General features: G+C 37.2%; 1 protein-coding gene and 1 pseudogene across 1 annotated transcript in view; both read left to right on the top strand.

The window, feature by feature from the left end:
- Positions 1-19,802, top strand: part of EDNRA (endothelin receptor type A) — a 119,395-nt gene extending 99,593 nt beyond the window's left edge. The window contains exons 5-8 of the mRNA XM_089670481.1: positions 3,441-3,593; positions 6,232-6,365; positions 8,441-8,549; positions 9,372-19,802. Of these exons, the coding sequence (XP_089526607.1) occupies positions 3,441-3,593; positions 6,232-6,365; positions 8,441-8,549; positions 9,372-9,509 (534 nt within the window). The 3' untranslated portion in view covers positions 9,510-19,802. The remainder of the gene's footprint in view (positions 1-3,440; positions 3,594-6,231; positions 6,366-8,440; positions 8,550-9,371) is intronic.
- Positions 3,672-4,192, top strand: LOC149468299 (large ribosomal subunit protein eL24 pseudogene; annotated as a pseudogene).
- Positions 19,803-20,214: the final 412 nt, after the last annotated feature.

Raw genomic sequence — 20,214 nt, 5'->3', positions numbered from 1 at the left:
CAATATTCAAATTATTAACCATTCCTGTCCTGTTAACTTGTTAACTATTAACCATTTATTAATCCCGTGTACAATTAAGAAAATACAATTTGTAACTTAGCTTTAAAGTCCCTTTCTTGGAGTATTTCACGAGACAAAAGTCCCTCCCCTCTTTTTCACTCCGATATTGCTTGCTGACAAAATAGAGGTAATGCTGAGAGAAGGAGTTATGCAGGGCTCAGTTAAGCTTTGTTATTTGCTAGTGTCCAACCACCTGGAAGTGGAGCATAACAAAATGGTGTAAGAATAAACCATGCCTGCGTCTTGTGATGTACTCCTCGAAAATGATTTAGAAGTAGTTGTTACACTTTTCTTTACTCTGTTTATATACTATTCGTTTATATCATAGATGCGAATTATAAATGTATATTTACATTGTCCTTTGTACTATTTTAACAAAAGCATATTAAATCATGATGTCCTAGCTGATTGTAAGTTTTATTGTTATTTAGTCCCATTACTGAAACACAGCTGCAAAGTGAACTTATTGTAAATCGACACTATCTTTGTTTGAAATCTGCATCCTAGGCTTCTAGGTCTATCGCTGTGCACAAGGAAACTTGCTTTAAATGCACACTTCCTTTAGAAAATTGTTAACATCTGGACCTGAGGGAAAAACAAAAGCACTTTTATTCTTTTCAATCAAGCCCTGATGTAAGATGAGAGGGCCGCCCTTTTCAGTACCCATATTTAATCAGTCACAGGCTCTCCGCATAAACTTCATTCCTTCGTTTAGAGGGGCTGTATAAGCAAGTAGGTTAGTCTGTCTTTCCATTTATATTTTTCTTACCTGTATATAGCATTCAATTTGGGTTTGGGAATAGTTAAAAAAAAGTTATAAATAACAATGATTTCCCACATATAGTATAGATGTTATAAGTGAGCAGTGATAGGAACGTTGGGGGTAAAAAGAACAATAGAACTTTTGTAGCCTCCCACAGTCTTTTTCTCAAAGTCTATCAATGCCCTGAAATCAGTAACACTACATATACTGAATAGGCTAACAAGATAAGCCTCTCTGACTTAATTAAGCACAAAGTGATCTCTGACCTCCATCAACCAAGTAGAAGTTAAACATGGGTCTATTGTACCACCCTAAACATTTGTCATCAGTATTATCAACTTCAATTGTAACTGCATCTCATTATTATAGTTAATGCAAGTGTAGTCTATGAATGTATTCAGCCAACATAAAGCAAAAATACTTGTCAGTAAAATCAAATCTAAGTAATAAAAAAAATCTGATAACTCTTTACAGCCTGAAAAATTAAAACAAAAACAGTCATCAGTACCACATTTAATGCATTAATGGTGGAATATCCAAAAGTAATCACTCTTAAATGCATTTGTCTGCAAATGTATGTAAATGAAACCAAAATGTATTCTTAACCACTTGTAGACCAAGCCTTTTCTGGCACTTTTTGTTTACATATAAGAATAATTTTTTTGGTAGAAAATGTCTTAGAACCCCCAACCATTATATATTTTTAAAGCAGAGGCGCTAGAGAATAAATTGTTGAATTTTGCAATTTTTTATGTCGCACGGTATTTGCGCACAGTTTTTTAAACGTAATGTTTTGGGAAAAAATTACCTTTTTTAAAATTTTAATGCTAAAAAAAATACATAACCCAATTTTTTTGTAAAACATAAAAGATTATGTTACACCGAGTAAATAGATACCAAACATGCCATGCTTTAAAACTGTGCATGCCTGTGCAGTGGCGACAAACAACATACATTTTACTATCCATGGGTGATGATTTAAAAGCCTTTACAGATTACCCCTTTAGATTTATAGAGGATGTCTGGTGCTAGAATTACTGCCCATAATCTGACGTTCGCGATGATACTTCACTTGTGTGGGATGATTGCTGTTTGCATGCATGTGAGACTGTCGCATACATTCGCCTTTGTACGCAAGCACGGGGGAACGGGGGCATTTTAATGCTTTTTTAAATAATTGTTTTTTACACTGTCACTTGAAAAAATAATTTTTTTATCTCTTTTATTGCTGTCACAAGGAATGTAAGCATCCCTTGTGACAGCAATAAGCATGTGACAGGTAGTCTTTATGGAGAGATCTGGGGTCACTAAGACCCCAAATCTTTCCTCTGCCCTTAAAAGCCTTTAATCACACCAAAATCGGTGTGATCAAATGCTTTTCTTTTTTAAAAATGGCACCATTTATATCCAAGTAAACCGGAAGTGATACCATCACTTTCAGGTTACTATATCATAGAGTCAAGCAAAGCCAATCTGGTATTTGGCCAATCTGGAAGCATCGGCTGGTTGATTGGGACTCCCGGTGGGGCAGGAGATCCCGTTAAAGGTGGAGGGGGGGAGCCCCCTCCCACTGCTTGTAATAGCAATCAAGAAGCTAGTTAGACCGTTGGCTCTAAAAACCTGGACCAGGATGATGCTTGCAGCTGCAGACATCATCCCGGTATAAATACTCAAACTCCAGCGACATATGGGTACGTTGTTGGAGCTCAAGTTGTTTTTAGAAATTTATAGTGTTTCCTACTAACAATTTTAAATATGCATCATGTTATAAATTAAAAATGCATTTATTGTTATTCACATAAAGTGGACATACTGCTTATGCTTAAATATGTCTTTATTACTACTGGTGGCTACCACTTTGGGCATGCTAAAAAAACTAGACTTTTGGGAAAGATGAGTGACTCAGAGGAGGGTCACCCCCTTCTCAATCATAGTTAAAGCAGGCTGCGAAAAAGTATATAAGCAATGCATTTCTTTGGGTTCTTGGTATTTTTTGGGAGGAAAGTCCAGCATCATCTACAAACCCTCATTGTTTCACCCTGTATTTAATTTTTATCTAGGGAAAGAAAAATATTTTACATATAAATAAGAGATGATAGTTAAGCACAATAGTTTTGGGTCAATGTAATTTTTTAAGTACTTGTAATTCTAGAAATAAACCCACATTTATCACTGACTTTTCCCTAATTTAAGATCTCCTTTAATTTCTCCCAGACTTGAGGCTTTGGTTGAAAATATGAAAGTATCCTACATTAGCAGACAGCTGGGTGGATTGTAGCCTCCAAACATTTAACACATACAGTTTAACTGTAATTGAAAAAACAGAGAATGTAAACAACATATCCGGTTATGGGGCAAAAGGCAACATGAGTCTCCCATAGATATATTTGTTTTCTTTGGTTGACAACCAAATCATCTATATCTGAATGTAGCACATAGAACTAAATTAAGTATCATCCCAACTGTTTTGTGTTCAAACAGAAATCCAGACCTCCCAGTGTCAAAACATTGCGTTATATTTTGAATTTCATAGTTCAATTAGAATTTTGAAATATATTTCATAAAATTGCTTATCTGAGAATGAACTGACATCTGAGGACTTATTTATGTATTTCAGTTTTACAAGAATGCAAAAGATTGGTGGCTGTTTGGCTTCTATTTCTGTGTACCCCTGGCATGTACTGGAATTTTCTATACACTAATGACATGTGAGATGTTACACCAGAGGAAGGGAAGTCTACGCATAGCATTGAGTGAGCACCTAAAACAGGTATGTAAAAACTAGACAGTGTTGTATCAGTTTAGTTAAATTAAGATTGGATTGCTCTTTGCCATTTTAGACAGCGCCATGAAGGTCGAGCTGTACAGCTTCAGCGGTTACAAGATTTACCCGGGTCATGCCCAACAGTACGTTAGGATTGACGGCAAGGTATTGGAGTTCCTGAATGCAAAATGTGAAACTGCCTTCCTTTCCAAGAGGAGCCCTTGACAAAGCAACTAGACTGGACTATACAGACGCACGCACAAGAAAAAGCAGTTGGAAGAAGTCCAGAAAAAGCGTACGCGCCATGCAGTGAAGTTCCAGAGGGCTATTACTGGTGCTTCTCTGGCTGAAATTATGGCAAAGAGAAACCAGAATCCTGAAGTGCGAAAGGCTCAGCGGGAACAAGCAATTAGGGCTGCCAAAGAGACAAAAAAAGCTAAGAAGTTTACCAAAAAAGGGTGTTCCTGCTAAGGCTTCAGCAAAGCCTGCACCCAAGCAGAAGATTGCCAAGCCAGTAAAGATGCAGGCTCCCCGTGTTGGAGGAAAACACTAAACATGTTCCTATTGGATGTGTTAATAAATTACTATTTTGAAAAAAAAAATAAGATTAGAATAATTATCACTTTGTATTTGATCTCACTCTCCGTATTCCATATTTCAGACATCCTTTGACAAGAATCTGTCAAAAAAGTATATGGGCAAGCCTATATTTTTCAAAGCTTCCTATGCTTATTCACTCCACTTTATCTTTGGAAGAAGCCATGGTTGTTACATATGTCTTTGTATTTTCATCTCTGTTACATGGGGGCTGGGGAGATTGATAGCTACCAAAAAAAAAAGATAAGATTGTGCTTTCAGCTCACAGGAAGTGGCAAGGACACAGCATTTCTGGCAAGATCAGATTTTTTCTGCACTTGTTGAAAATGTTCTTAGCCAAAAAAAACAGTGCAGCCACTACATCTATGGAGTGGTAAACTGCAATATATAACATTTTTGTTCTTGGGTTTTGATAGCCTTTCAGGGATTTTACAATGCATTACAATCCATTTTCTAAACGTTTTTGTTTATTTATTTTATTACAAGTATTTAGACATGCACAAGCTGAAAAATTCAGTCACATACCCTGAACATGGAGGGGTGCTCTAGGGGGAGGGAGGCTTCCAACACCTTAGCCCCAAATTGATGAGGACAAGGGCAGTGCTTGTGGGAGTGCTGGGGTGACTTATCATAATCTGGAAGCCCCCTTTAACAAGACGGACCCCGCATCTCGTTCCCCCCAAGTGAATGAGTATGGGGTACATAGTAGTCCTACTCACTCACCAAAAAAGTGTCAAAAGTAAGTAAAAATGCAGAGACAGTTTTTGACAAGTCTTTTATTAAAAAACTCAAAACAAAAGTACCCCAAAGTAGATATAATGTCAAACACAATGAACATTGACCAGCAGCAAAACGAAACGCTGCTTGCCACTGGGTGACCTCATCCCTATGTTTACCCGTCATTCGGTGAGTGTCTCTCCACAGGAAATGTCACTCACTGAATGATAGGTAAACATAAGGGCAGGGTCACCCGATCTGCCTCCCCCAAAGCACCCCCCATGTGGACATGTGACCTGGTATGGTTCAGTCAGCAGGGAAGGGAGCTCACTCATCCCCCCTTTCCTGGCCTGCTAGGCTGCATGCTCAGATAAGCGTCTGGTATTAATTTTTTTTTTTTTTTGGGGGGGGTTCCTTGGTTTTTTTTTTAATTAAATTTTGGCCTGGGGTTCCCCTTAAATTCCTTACCAAAACTAAGGGTCTAGTATTGATTTTGGGGGGGACCCCACACCATCTATTTTATTGTTGGTGTGGGGTTCCTCTCAAAATCCAAATCAGACCCGAAGGACCTGGTAGGGATTGGGGGACCCCCACACTGGTTTTTATTTTATTTTTTTTTTAACTGCCACTTGTTTTGTTTAAATTCTGCTGACAGCAGATGAGTCATGGTTGTTAAGGACGCAGCAGTCACCCACTCCTTAAAAAACAGCTATTATTCACAATGAATTTGAATGATATCAAATATATTTGAAAATGTGATATCATTCGAACGAACAAATGCATTTGTTATTTTTCATTAGAACTTTTTTCGGATTCATTGCCATTGATTTCTATGTCCATTCAGAAATTCGGATATATCCGAATCTCTGAAAATTACATTTTCATCTGAAAAACAAATCAAAATGAAACAAATTGCACATGTGTACAGGTATTTATATAGCAACAACAATGTACTTTAATACTGATTTTACTGTCCAATTTCTATGTGTTTTCCAGAAGGAGGGAACTTCTATACAGCTCTATATATTTAAATACAAGGACTGCATGTTTTTTGCTACACCATATTTTTTTCTTTTTTTATAACCTGCAGCAAGCAGATTTCTTTAAAACAGAGTGTACAAAAAAGTGACCAAATTGGTCAGAATTAGCAATATGGAAGGCTTTGATAGACAATATGGGCAGTCAGCTTCATGCAAAAAAAAAAAAGCATACTTTTGTGAATATGTAGATTGTCTGCATAATTAATTTAACTGTAAGATTGAATAGCATCAAACAATATTAAAGGCTGGAGTTTCAAGGATGTCATGTAATATGTACAATGTTTTCACAGCGCCGTGAGGTTGCAAAGACTGTGTTTTGCCTGGTTGTGATATTTGCCCTGTGTTGGTTTCCTCTGCATCTGAGCAGAATTATCAAGAAGACCGTGTACAATGAGCAGGATTCTGGACGCTGTGAGTTTCTAAGGTAATCTGCAGTTTTTGAAAGACCGAATCTACTCTAGTCTATTGTGCATAGCCCTACTCTAAGTATAATGTGTTGTATAGACAGCATGGCAATACATAGCTATAGAATTGGAAAATAGAGAGGTTTATTTACTGAATGCAACTAGGCTGTTCATTTGCAAGTGAATTTTGCCTTAGCTTAGTGAGCGTGCTGAAATTGCACATTGCAAAGTATGCCCAATCACATGCAGGGAAAGTTTAAAAAACAAAAAAAGCAGTATTTTTGCTTGCACATGATTAGATGATGGAAGTCAATAGAGCTTCACCTGATTTGCTAACCTCTGGTGAAAATTCCCTTGGAAAATGCAACTTCCCTTGCAAAGTGTACAGTCTATTTGGCTGTAGTAAATTAACCCCATATTTTCATCAAAAGTTTTTTGTTTGCTTTTTTTTATTTATTACCTATATCATACTTTGCCAGTATTGGGTGAACACAGTATTTTGTAACATGCTTCTGTGGCTGCTTTTACAGTTAATATCTTGATATCTAAGATGAAAGCAACACTTATATATATAAAAAACTGGCTCATGTAGCCTAATTTTTTTCTTTACAAAAGTTTTTTAAAATGTAACCATGTTCTGTTATTCTAAGGGCTCATGTACACTGCAGCTGATAAACTCACGTTTAGGAGCTGTTCTGCATTTTTTTCTGCAGCCCCTGAACTCACCCTAATGTTTTCCTATGTGTCCATGTACTCATCTTCATTTACAGTCGTTTACAGGCATTTGAGTTTACAGTCGTTTTTTTGAACGCAGAAAACTTGCGTTCAACAGTTGATTTTATCAGTGTTTTCAAACGCAAAACGCTTGTAAATGCGGCTAAACACGGCAAATCGCATTTATAAGCATTTGCGTCTGAAATTTTTTTTTTAACTCTTCTAGTTCCCAATGCTGTCCAGAGCCTTTTTTCCTCATGAAAAATGCATAGAAAGTGTTTTCAAGGTACTGGGATGGACAAAACACTGAACACAGGATGTTCCCACCAAGCTTGTCACACATTGTAATGACTAATTCACACCTCAGACCTCTCCCACCCTTGGAAACAAAAGATATGTTAATGACCATTCACACCTCAAATTCCTCATAAACACCCCCTGCCAGGTGGACTTAATGACTCACTCCACCAGACAACTTTCCCACTCTTGGAAACAAAAGAAATGTTAATGAGCAACTCACACCTAAGCTAATTTCAACACGTACTGCTGTCTCTGCTTCTACTCTCTGTATTTCAATGAAACAGTCTAAAATAGTTAATAATTTACCACTTTTCAGTGGATTCTGGGCATTTGTGAGGTTCTCCTGTGCTTATCTTTAAAAAACGCTTCTAAACGCAAACGCGCATAAACACATTATGCAAATGCGGCAAAACAGACGTTTTTTAACCTTTTTTAACCTGGACGTTTTCCAGCAGTCAGTTTCCATCGTTCAGAAGTGTCCCGTGTACATGGGGCCTACAAGTTTTGCTTGTACATGACTGGATGATGGAAGTCAGCAGAGCTTCCCCTAATTTAATAAGCTTCAGAGAGACTGCACTTGCAGAGAGAAATTGCTCTTGCAAAGTGCACAGTCTAGTATATCAATCCCAGTAGCTACTGCATGCAATCTATTTTTGCACTTTGACTTTAAATAAACCCAAATGCTTAGCTTGGTTTTCAAAAATGACCTACAGAGCTGTTTCTGCCCAAACAGGTATCATCACAGTAAAAATAAGTTACACGTGAATCTATACTCAGACACCACAGGAGTGTATGCATAAATCATAGAATTACAGCAATATGGTGGAGTCCCATTGGACTGACTCCTTTTAAAATGTTTAAATGTGTTATTCAAATAATGAAGTTAAACAGATGGGATGTATTACAGGATAATACTGTCTGTTTCATTCCGAGTAAGATATGATTCGTAGTGGTGTGTTTTGGGTTACATCAATGTCTGTCTCCAAATGTTCTGTACTGAGACCTTAGCTAATTATATTAAGATGCAATACCAAAAATTCAGAGAGACAACAGTTTAATTGTTTTTTCTTTTGATATTTAGCTTTCTGCTGGTTATGGATTTTATCAGCATTAACTTGGCAGCATTAAACTCTTGTATTAATCCAATTGCGCTCTACTTCGTAAGCAAGAAGTTTAAAAATTGTTTCCAGGTAAGAAACTGTTCAGTGTCTGTAAAATAGTCTGTCCAAACTGGGAATTTTTCTCACGAAGTGACTGTAGATGAGTGTGCTTGTTCTCAGAAAACACTGATATGTGAATATCAATATAGCAATTATTTTACCTGCAAAAAATGTGCATTTATTATTTTTTATTAAAAGGTGAACTTATCCTTTAAGTTCTATAACAAATTGTCAGCATGAATAATATGAATTATGGGTTGCGTTCAATAGTCAATGGTGCATTTATTTATTGGTAATATGGAATGCTTTCGTAGATGATTGTAAACTGTCTCTGCAAAAAAAGGACAGTTTTATCATACTGTAGATAAGGGGTGTCAAACTGGCGGCCCTCCAGCTGTTGCAAAACTACAAGTCCCATCATGCCTCTGTCTCTGGGAGTCATGCTTGTAACTGTTAATCTTGCAATGCCTCATGGGACTTGTAGTTTGGCAACAGCTGGAGGCCACCAGTTTGACACCTGTGCTGTAGATACTTTAAACACCTTAGCTTTTATGGCGGCCAGCTAATGGTATGCCAGAACCCTTGTTATCTTACTCCGTCTCTTGTTTTGAGTTTATACTATATTTAACAAAAACCATGTAAATTAAAGAATGGACCATCATTCAAGCATAGGGTATTTTTTATTGGAAATGTGCTATAAACCTTTGACTACTGACAGGCTCCCCACCAACCACAATTTGTGTCATTGGTGGCAGAGGATAAATGTGAATGTTATTTAATTTATAAATACTTATGTATTATATAATTATGTAGATATATACGGATCAAGGTAACCTTTTTTTTTTATTCTAGTCGTGTCTGTGCTGCTGTTGTCAATCAAAGACCCTGACAAGCACATCCCCCATGATTGTGACCAGTATGCAGTGGAAAAATCATGACCAAAACTACTACATTGCAGACAGGAGTATTCACAAGGACAGCCTCAACTAGCCACATTCTTCAGGACAACAAGACTATGAACCACGCAATAAAAGTGGTTACTTTCTACAAAGGAACAAACTTGTCTTGTAAATGAAGAAAAGTAAATGCCCAGGCAATGCTGGATGCACCGTTCCATTTTAGAGATTTACTGGACAACAGTCAAATCTAAGCTGCAAGCTTCTCCATTGGCTGTAATACAGTCTTTTATGTCTAATGCTCGGCAGCGTGAGCCGTTGGACCAATGATGTTCTACAGACTTCTAGGTGGTGATGGAATGTACAATGCTATACTGACACACAACCACTTTTTCTGTCAGTGTTGAAGATCATCAAATAATCTAGAACCAGTCTTTGTTGAACTGAGTGCTGGCAGCTTCTACTTATCATGTTTCCAAATAATATTGAATGTACTGCTCTCCCTACTGTCTGCAGGGGGTGAAAAAGCAAACAGTATTTCTATGGAGTTATTATATAAACCTATAATTTCTTTGTATATAACAATTTTTATTTAACATATATAAATATGTATATTTTTTAAATGGAAATCATAGAGGATCGTGAGATATTGTATAATAGCATGTGTTGTACTGGCATTTTTCTGGCACACTAAAATATTAGGCATAAGATATGCATTTTACAGCACTTCAGTATTCAGAGACTTTCCATCTATGTGCAAAAAGGTGGGGTTTTTTCAAGCATGGCAAAGAACACATTAAAATGTGTTACTGACAAAGGTGATTTTGTTCAGCAAGGTGTTATGCATAATTGATCATTTTTACTGGTCAGATGGCATATATTTGTCATCAAAATGAAAAAAAGAGTTATAAAACTTCTCAATTACAAATTCTTGCTGAAAATTGTTCATTTCTAACTCCTTTAACTATAGTACATAAAAGACCTTTACTGAAGTCAGTAAATTATTTATTTTCCATTGTAATGAGTAGGAAACACAGCTGAAAGAAATTAATATCAAGATGTTCTCCTTAATAACCAACCATATACTGCCTAGTATATTTCCATTTAAAGTTTGAAAGAAAAGCAAGTTGCCTAATGGTTGATAATGGTTGATCTGGGCAAGACCTTCTTTTTGAAATAATATGTGTTCATTAAAAAAATACACTCAAACCTTCAAAGAGGCTTTAAATCATGAGTTGCTGCCGATCTAAAAGAATCATAATCCAAATTTATCTTCTATGTCATTATGAAACATGTTTTAAGCAGCTTTTGGATACAGTTTGGAATTCAGTGTATCTTGGGATGATAGTTAGTTGATTATATAAACCCAGTCTAAATATTTAGTATTCCTAGAGTATACTTGTTTTGGGCTATCCCCCCTTCTTTTATCTAGTTAAAAGGTCCTGCTCAAACTAATAAAATGGTCTAACTCAGGAGTAAAGAATACTACCCCACCACCCCACACACCCACCCAATTATTACTGCATTCTAAAATAGTTTTAAAAAATGGTAAAAATCTAAAAATTACTTGTCCCACCCCTTAAGGTAAGCTCATCTAGGGGGCTACGAAATAATGATTCAAAATATGATTCATAATGGTACTGGAGAGATGTATTTTCATGCTGCTCCACTTTCTAATTGATCAAAAACAGCATAATTGGCCTTCTACCAGTTCACTGGAACTACTGATCACAGGGAAGCAATTTACCTACCCAAACAGGGTTGCCTGGGTGCTCTAGAAGAAAACTTTTTGATGTCACCTTACAGCAGATAAGGTTTGCACAGATGGATTATATTTGTTCATTCAAATAATAAAATATGAATTTTGTTCATCACACTAACACATAACATAAATGTACTGAAGTACCAACAAGCTGTGCCTGGCTGCAATGCAAGTAATTTGTTTTAAGTATCATTCTGTACAAATTTTGCCATCCAGTTTCAGATTACGTTTAGTTAATGCACCCTACCGCCCACTCTAATTAGGAGCAGATTTGTGTCCCGTCAGGGAGGCAATACTGTTTTTGCTATTGGTAAAGGGTATTTCACATGTTTCCTATTAAATCCAAAGTGTATTTACAGCTATATGCGCATATTAACCTGTGCTTTAGGGATGAAATTTTGCAGCTGCCTAATCAAGGAGGAAGGTTTTTTGACAGATCCCCACAAATGATATTTCAAAGTGAAAATCAGCACAAAAGTTCCATCCTAAGGGTTATTGGTGAGCAGGACCACAGTGTTCATAGAATTTATGTAAACATTTTCTACTGTGATTTATGGATGTTTTCCAATGTGGGTACATTTTCACAGCACATATTCTTGATTTAATTCTCTACACTGTTTCCATATTTTCTAACATTATAACAGAAACTTAGATGTTAGTAGTATCTTTGCTTTTTAATGATAGTTTAGACAGATATTGGCAGGGCTACAATGTATTCTGATCGAGCTTGTACAAATGTGGGCATTTTTTCATATACTATGTATACAGTACATGTGTGTGGAGTCGAAAACCCCTTTGTAACTGGATAACTTCCCTTTCATTTTACTAAAATAATACATATTTCATTAAACTACATGTCTCTTTGAAATGAAAGCAGAGGCGGACTGACCATTTGGAAACTCGGGCACTGTCCGAGGGCCCGGGGTCACTAGGGGGCCCCATGAGATGCCCCTGGTACCTTTTTCATAGGCTTTTTTGAGTTTGGGCAAGGACACAGGGGCCCCATGATCCCCTATTGCCCGGGGGCCCCATGATTTGTAAGTCCGCCCCTGCTACAGAGGTGCTGAGAAGAGGAGTTTCAGGGGGTGGAGTCAGTACAGGAATCACTGCTTGCAGGCAGCAAGGTACCATGGGATATGTAGTCTTTGGAAATTGAGGGGAAGCTGCAAAGCATATAGGGAAACCAGAAAGTTGTGGAAAGAGACAGCCAGGAGTTGTCAGTCCGCCCCTGAATGAAAGATACCTGTTAAAGTCGAACTCCTGGCTCACTCTTAGCTATAAGAAAAATTAATAATAGCGCCTATGGTCAAAATTGTATAACTTACTAATAGTGTACCAGCTGCAAAAAAAACACCATATATAAAGTGTACCAATTAATAAATAATTTGCGCTAGTAAATATATATAAATATATGTAAAGAAATCATCAAATCATAAGTCCAGAAAAATATATATATACCAATACCACAGAAAAAACTTAGCTATGATAGCTTCCCAATATACATGGAATAGATAGTGCTGAAATAAATGGTACTTTTTCTATGAAACAACCGACAACATTGCTTTTTAACATGTTGAATATATTGACATCCCTACTGTCTGAAACAAGGTACTGTATATTTTATGGCATACTAGAAAAACAAAAACAGAAGGCGCACAGGCCTTGTGCATTACCTTTACAAATCCTTTTAATGAAGACATAAAACAGTTGTGTACTAACAAACAGCATATGATATCAAGCTCATCAATCTCCACAGTGTTCCGTATTGTCTGGTCCACAGCACCAATCCCAACATGGGGATGACACTTCAAATGGCTGACGCGTTTCAAGGGCAGGTATCCTCTTTCTCAGTGTGAAATTATACTCATCCATAGAGACTATATATTGTGGAGATTGATGAGCTTGATATCATATGTTGTTTTGAGTACACACCTGTTTTATTTCTTCAATAAAAAGATTTTTAAAGGTAATGTGTAAGGCTGGTGCGCCCTCTGTTTTTGTTTTTCTAGTGTTCCTTTTGGGTTTCCCCAGTCCTTAGGGGGCTACACGGTCTTACCTATCTTCCAGCTGTTGAAGATGTAAGGTTCACCATTGCCAGAACATCCACCTTGAGCTCAGTAGGGTGTTTTTTCTATTTGCATATTTTATGGCATGTTGACTTCAGTGCCAAGAACTGGTAACGTTCAGCATGTATCTCCTGTGCTGGAAAAGAATAAAAAACTAATTCTGCTCATTATATTCTGAGCCCTAATCTTAACCTAACTCTTGGGCCTGCTGATCAGGTGCGTTAAGTGCATCAATGTTACATTAATGTACATTGTGTTAAAGTGTAGGTTCCCTTATTTGCTTCCTTTTGGCCCATTAACCAGTTGCCCTCCGCCCTATAACAGAAATACTGCTACAGGGCGGCAGGGCTGCGCAAAGTCACATATATACACTTGATTTGCATTTACGGGTAGGGGGCGCGCTCATGCCACCCTACCTGCACCACCATTGGCAACTACGGATGTCAATCACTGGGTCCCGGCCAGAGATTCTCCACTGGCGCCACAGGTCTCTCTCCTGCCAGCAATAACAACAGAGAAATACGCAGCAGCATGTTTCTCAAGTGAAACACACACAGCACACATAATAAAACAGCACACAGTTAACCCTTTGATCGCCCCAGATGTTAACCCCTTCCTGCCCAGTGTCATTAGTACAGTGTCAGTGCTTTTTATTAGCACTGATCACTGTATTAGTGTCAGTGGGATGTCAGTGGCAGTTAGTCAGTTCACACCCAGTGTCAAAATGCCCACTGCAGTCCCGCTATAAGTTGCTGATCGCCACCATTACTAGTATAGAAAAAAAAATTCCAGTATATATACTGCCATTTGTAGATGCTATAGCTTTCATGTAAACCAATTAATTTACATGTATTGGGATTTTTTTTTGGCAAAGACATGTAGCAGAATACATTTTGGCCTAAATTTATGAAGAAATTAGATTTTAAAATTTTTTTTACTGGACATGTTTTATAGTAAAAAGTCCAAAATATTGTTTTTTTGTTCACAATTGTCAGTCTTTTTTGGTTTATAGTGCAAAAAATAAAAAATACACAGGTGATCAAATACCACCGAAAGAAAGCTCTATTTGTGGGAAAGAAAGGACATACATTTCATTTGGGTGCAACATTACATGACCGCGCAATTGTCAGGTAAAGTAACGCAGCGCTGTATCGCAAAAAATGGGCTGGTCAGGAAGGGGGGTAAATCCTCTGGAGGGTAAGTGGTTAAGTATACAATTGAAAGCATTTTATTATAGCTGTTCACTAAGAAAAAATTAATGTGAGCTGCAAAATCCTGTACTGTCGCCTCTGGATTGTTATCAGTTAGTATTGTTCCTTATTATCTCTTTGGACTACAAAAATTATGTTATGGCCACATTTAAGGTACAATGTAAAACATGGATGCATACACCATTCCTCTAAAACAAATATTCCCCCCATTTTTATTTTTAATGCAGCTTTGCCTGTCATCCATTCACTGGTATCACACATTGAAGATACTACAAGTCCCATCTTCTACCGGGTCAGAGGGACTGTGCAGAGTCACGCTGTAATTGCCTCCTTCCTCACTAATGTGTAGCCCAGCTGCATTTCCTCCAGATTCCTCTGTATGGACCTTAGGCTGGAGGTAAACATTGATGGAGCCACAGGCAAAAAGAATTGCACATTATTCATAAGATCAATGTTGATACATTTTAATCTAATAATTAAAGTGTTACTAAACCCACAACAGTAAAATAAGTCTGTATATGCAGTAAAGCATGCTTGTTATACTCACTGTGGAACATAAGGAGTTAATCCTCTACATTGTGTAAAAATTCTGTTTGATACTGACTTCTCTGATCCTCCCCTTCTTCCAATGCCCCCCTCTTATCTCCTGATGAGACATATCGTGTGGAGACACTCTGCACATGCTCAGTTAGGTGTGCATTGGTAGAGTGTTTTTTTTTTCTTGGGAGAGTGCATGTGATCAGTACAGGGCCAATCAGCACTGTCCAGACAGAGGTCAGGGGTCTTGCATCTTCTATAGCAGAAAGAAAACTCCTCCTACAAACTTTAACCAGTGCTCTGCTAAACACTGCTAGAAGTCACAAGATTTCTCTAACTGCTGATGAGAAAAGGTATTTAGCAGTTTATATTTACTGTTCTGTGTACTGTGGGAGACCAGATAGAGCGAATGCAGGGTCCTGGGTTTAGTAACACTTTAACCCTTGAAAGCCAGACCTTTACTTAAACCTTTACCTTTAAATTCAACTCCAGGCAAACAGCTAAATATAATATGAAATACATATACTGTATGGTAGCTGTTTCACCTGCCATATGATTTGTTTTTCTCTTCATCCAGTCCTGAGATATACACAGCTCTGCCGCACAGCACCACCCTATCTTGCAGGGCAGGAGGACTTGGTTGCTCTCTGCTGCAGGTAAGTAACACTTACAGGCCATGTCCATTCCCCTAGCCCATGAGGGGACAGTGAAAGGAGAAGCAGCACATTGGTGAGGTCACCTCTCTGTCACTCTGCTCTCTCCTCATATCAGTATGTCCTCTATTGACACATGAGGACTGCAACACAATTGATTGGTTCTTTGCACTGTTTCTCCCTCCCCTAGAGTGAGCTTTGCTCTACAAGGACTGCAAGAGGTCAATACCCAGGTACTTACAGTGCTTGTATTAAACATATATTTAATTATGCGTTAATGAATGCAGAGATGCTTTGGGTTCAGCTTTAAACCTAAATGTAATCTAAGAGCCAATATCCTGGGCGTGACTTATCAGCACCAAAAGTTGAATGCTACCAGTTTTGTGCTGAACAGAATAATATCAAACCTCCCTTTCCAAATACAACTGCTTCTATACTTTTACAGCTGTGAAGCACAACTTTCAAAACCCAACGTAAATGATGAGGGCTAGCCATTAGTATTCTCCATATATGTTACTGTTGCAGGCTAATTGATAAGATCATCTGTACATGTAAATTATACCATTTCTATTCATGCAGTTGTACAATAGAATTCTTTACATATTTAACATATAATCATGCCATTGGTATAACACAGTAAAAGCTAGCTATAAACATCACACAAGAATAACCTATCAATTAGGGTGGCCACTGCCGGCTTAACTTCCCAAGCAACACTTCAGTTGAAAACCATGAAACAATTGGGCCATTTATGACCTTCTCTAAGGATATGTACCTGTGGTCATAAGGGAGTCTTATTGCACAATTTGTTGAAAATCTTCAAACAAGTAGGCATCAGTTTTCTCTTTTCAGTGGTAGAGGTGAAGTACTATGTGCTGCTGTCACATGTTGGCAAAGAATGGAGGTGACATGAGTCTGAACACTTAAGCAATGCTGATTGACCCCGATGACCAGATGTCCTACCTGCTGTCATTTTCAGAGAGCCCTTTACCTATCTAAGGCCACTCTTAAGCCTGGTACATATGATGAGAATATTGGAAGAATGATCGTCAGTTTTTTTGTAGAGTTTTTTTGCATGCTAGTCTCATATCGAAAATGAAGAGATTATTAACATTACAAAAATTCTTGTATGACAGAATACAACTTTGTTTGTTTTGCAATACAACAAAATTGTATTGCAATGTATTCTTTCATTCCTTAGCATGCGTGGTCTTGCTCTTTCGATATGTTTCAGATGAATACTGTATTGATTAAACGAAATCGTACGATCTGGTATCGTACGCAAAAAATGTTCATGCTTGTCCCTTCAAATGATTTCAGATGAAAGCTGTGTACTAACAGTCAGTTTATCGTACGATCGTTTTGAAAGCGTTATTTTATGTCCCATTTTCTGATTGTGTGTACTAGGCTTGAGAGCATATGAGTTGACTTGTCAACAGAAACCCATTAAGTTTACTTTTAATTTTATACAAAACATAAACAAGCAATGCTGATTGGTCACAATGGAAAACAAATGTTGTAATTTTTAATGCTATGGTTTAGTGTACCGAGTAGATTTTATGACTGTTTGTCATAGATTACACTGGGGGTTATTTACTAAAATCCAGTGCAACTCTGCATAGAAACGAATCAGCTTCCAGGTTTTATTACCAAAGCTTACCTGAACAAGCATAAGTTAGAAGCTGATTGGCTACCATGCACAGCAGCACCAAATTCTGAGTGCTCCAGTTTTAGGCTCCATGTACACTGGGCGTTTTAATAATGCCGGTAGTGTTAGCCATGTAAATCACATTAAAAACGTACGTTTTTCACAGGTTTTTAGTATTTTTGCATTAGTGTTTAGCCACGTTTTGCAGAGTTTGCTAGCATTTTTTTACACATAGAAAAAAGTTTTGCTCATATAAAATGTCCAAAAATGCCAGCTTGCTGCGTTTTACTGTGTTTTGTCGTGTTTTGCCGTGTTTTTGAGCATTAGAGCATTTTTACAGCTAAGTCCTCATGTACACTTGATGTTTTTACAGTTGCTGTTTTTGGCTTTTGTCATTTTTTTCTACAGCTAGTAAACCCACCACCATGTTATCCTATGTTATCCTATGTGTCCATGCACACAGACTGTAATCAACGTTTTTTGGCTGGGACATTTTTTTCCTGGAAAAAAATCTCAGGACTAGTGGGTTTCTAGAGGAGTTTTTTAGCTGTAAAAATGCTCTAATGCTGAAAAATGCAGTAAAACGTTGCAAACCGGCATTTGTGGACTTTTTCTTACCCAAAAATATCATTTTTTTGGTTAAAAAACGCAAACACGGAAAAACGTAGGAAAACACAGCTAAACGCTGATGCAAAAATGCTAAAAAAAGCTGAAATACTCAAATTTTTAACGTGACTTTACACGGCTAACATTACCAGCGTTATCAAGATATCCGCTGTGCATGAGGACTTAAAAATTCCTCTAGAAACCCATTAGTTCTGGGTTTTTTTCCAGCCAAAAAACGCCCCTGCCAAAAAATGCTGATTAATGCCTATGTGTGCATGTACACATAGGATAACACGCTGGGGAGTTTCCTGGCTGTAGAAAAAAACGCCAAAAGCCAAAAACAGCAGCTGTAAAAACGTCCAGTATGCATGAGGACTTAATAATTTTACTCCACTGTTTTTCTCATGCTCCTAAATAGCATTTTGGTTTCTTAGAATCAAGGCCATGTGTCTAAAGCATGCATGTAAAAGTTATTGCAGTTAATCCTGACGTATCTAATATTGTTGTTTTCATTTGGTTACATTTCTATGCACTTATTTTGGAAATCTGAATATTTTAAATAACAAGAGGCATAAACCCACTGAACAATGTCTTAAATTCGGAAATGCATTTTTACGGACATCCGCCTTTTACCAAGCTATGCTCTTTAAAGTTTTGTTACTCCCTCAGAAATGGTTTATGTGCAAATTTGTTAAAATGTTGTAATGTGATCTTGTGGTAGTTCATGTTCATGTAATTAATGTACATACCTGTTTTATTAGTGTTTAATATAAATATAACATTTAGACAATGCTGTGTACTTATACTCAGGTGCATTTAAGTGTAGGAATCCAATCTATTTATTAGAGTCATTTTCTACCATGTATGTATATGTATCAAACTATAAGCTTCTATGTGAATCCTGCATGTTGGGATTCATTTAACAAAAAAGCAAATGTCTGAGCAGTATTGGTGTACTTAATGCTGAACTTGGGGCACCAACATTTGAATAGCTTCAGAAGGGTTATTATCAGGTTACCTCTGCTGTTTCACAACTCAGTGGTTCTTTTCTTCATACTGCCTAAGTTCTAGGCTTTTAGGTGGGCCAGATAGTACAGCCCCTGATGTACTTTTATCCCCAACACCAGTGCTGCAGGTATTATAGACACCAGTACTGATGTCATGTCTCGGCCCTGTTTGCACTTGCTTATTTACAAAGGGCATGACCGCAGTGTCATCATAGGGTGTGTTTTGTGAACGGCAAGCAAAGACATGACACCAACACTGGAGTCTATATCATACCTACAGTGCTGGCTTTGAGTGGGGCAGATGTACAGTTGGAGCTGTACTATCCAATGCAACTAAAAGCCTAGTATTTTAGGATATTTATAGAAAAATTCTGAATTAATACACAGCAAATTTAACCAGCTAACCCCTCTAAAGCTATTCAGTTGGTGGTGCCCAGACTTCAGCTTCAAACCTAATGGCAGATACTTGGTTATATATTTAGATTTCTGAGGTCCAAATGGCTGTAGTGGTTTTCTTTTTGTATACAAAGGCTCATGACCACCAAGGTGGTTATTATGATACATTTTATTATATTGTGTAACAAATCCAGTATACTTATATAGCTCATCAAGCCACGGGAAGGCTTACCTAGGTCTCTTTTGTTTTTTTGTATTTGATATACAAATCATTTTAACATTTTTTAATACTCTAAAACTACAAATAATTTAATTATTTGATGTTATCTTCTGAATCACATTCTTCTCTTTTTAAGGGAATTAGTTAAAAATATAAGAGATTTGGGCTAAAGTAAACAATATACATTTTTAACATGTCCAGTTTGATAAATGACTGTGTATGTTTCCATGAACCTGTGGTCTTTCAGAGAGTATTTTACTCGAATAAAATATTACAATATAGCCTGTGGCATGTTATTTTTAATCTGTTTGTTTTTTACTAATGTGGTTGTTTTTTAAAACAGAATTCCAAGGTCTGTTTTCAATTAAAATGTTTTTTCTGCTAAGCAATGCATTTGCTGCATTTCATTTTAGGTCTTTAAAGTTAACATTTAGGTTATCAGGCCTTTTAAATAAAAGGCAGTGTGCGGAGGACACTACCCAATAGCAGTCAATTCGATTTCATCATCTACAGTTTCCATTCTAGCGAAGTCAAATCTGATTGGCTGCCTAGAGTTACTCCACATTATAATTGCTCTTTAAATCCCCTAATACACAAACATTTGTTTGTCCAAATTCTTTAAAGCTCATCTCAGGGTAATAGAGATGGACATTTTTGCTTCTTACTTTGTGAAGTAAAAGGTCCTTGCTGGCA

This window comes from Staurois parvus, unplaced genomic scaffold, assembly GCF_062004578.1.
Source record: "Staurois parvus isolate SC_StPar_1 unplaced genomic scaffold, SC_StPar_1.0 ptg000090l, whole genome shotgun sequence".
NCBI classification, from domain to species: domain Eukaryota; kingdom Metazoa; phylum Chordata; class Amphibia; order Anura; family Ranidae; genus Staurois; species Staurois parvus.
The sequence above is the reverse complement of the archived record's forward strand: the minus strand, read 5'-3'. Positions and strand labels throughout refer to the sequence as shown.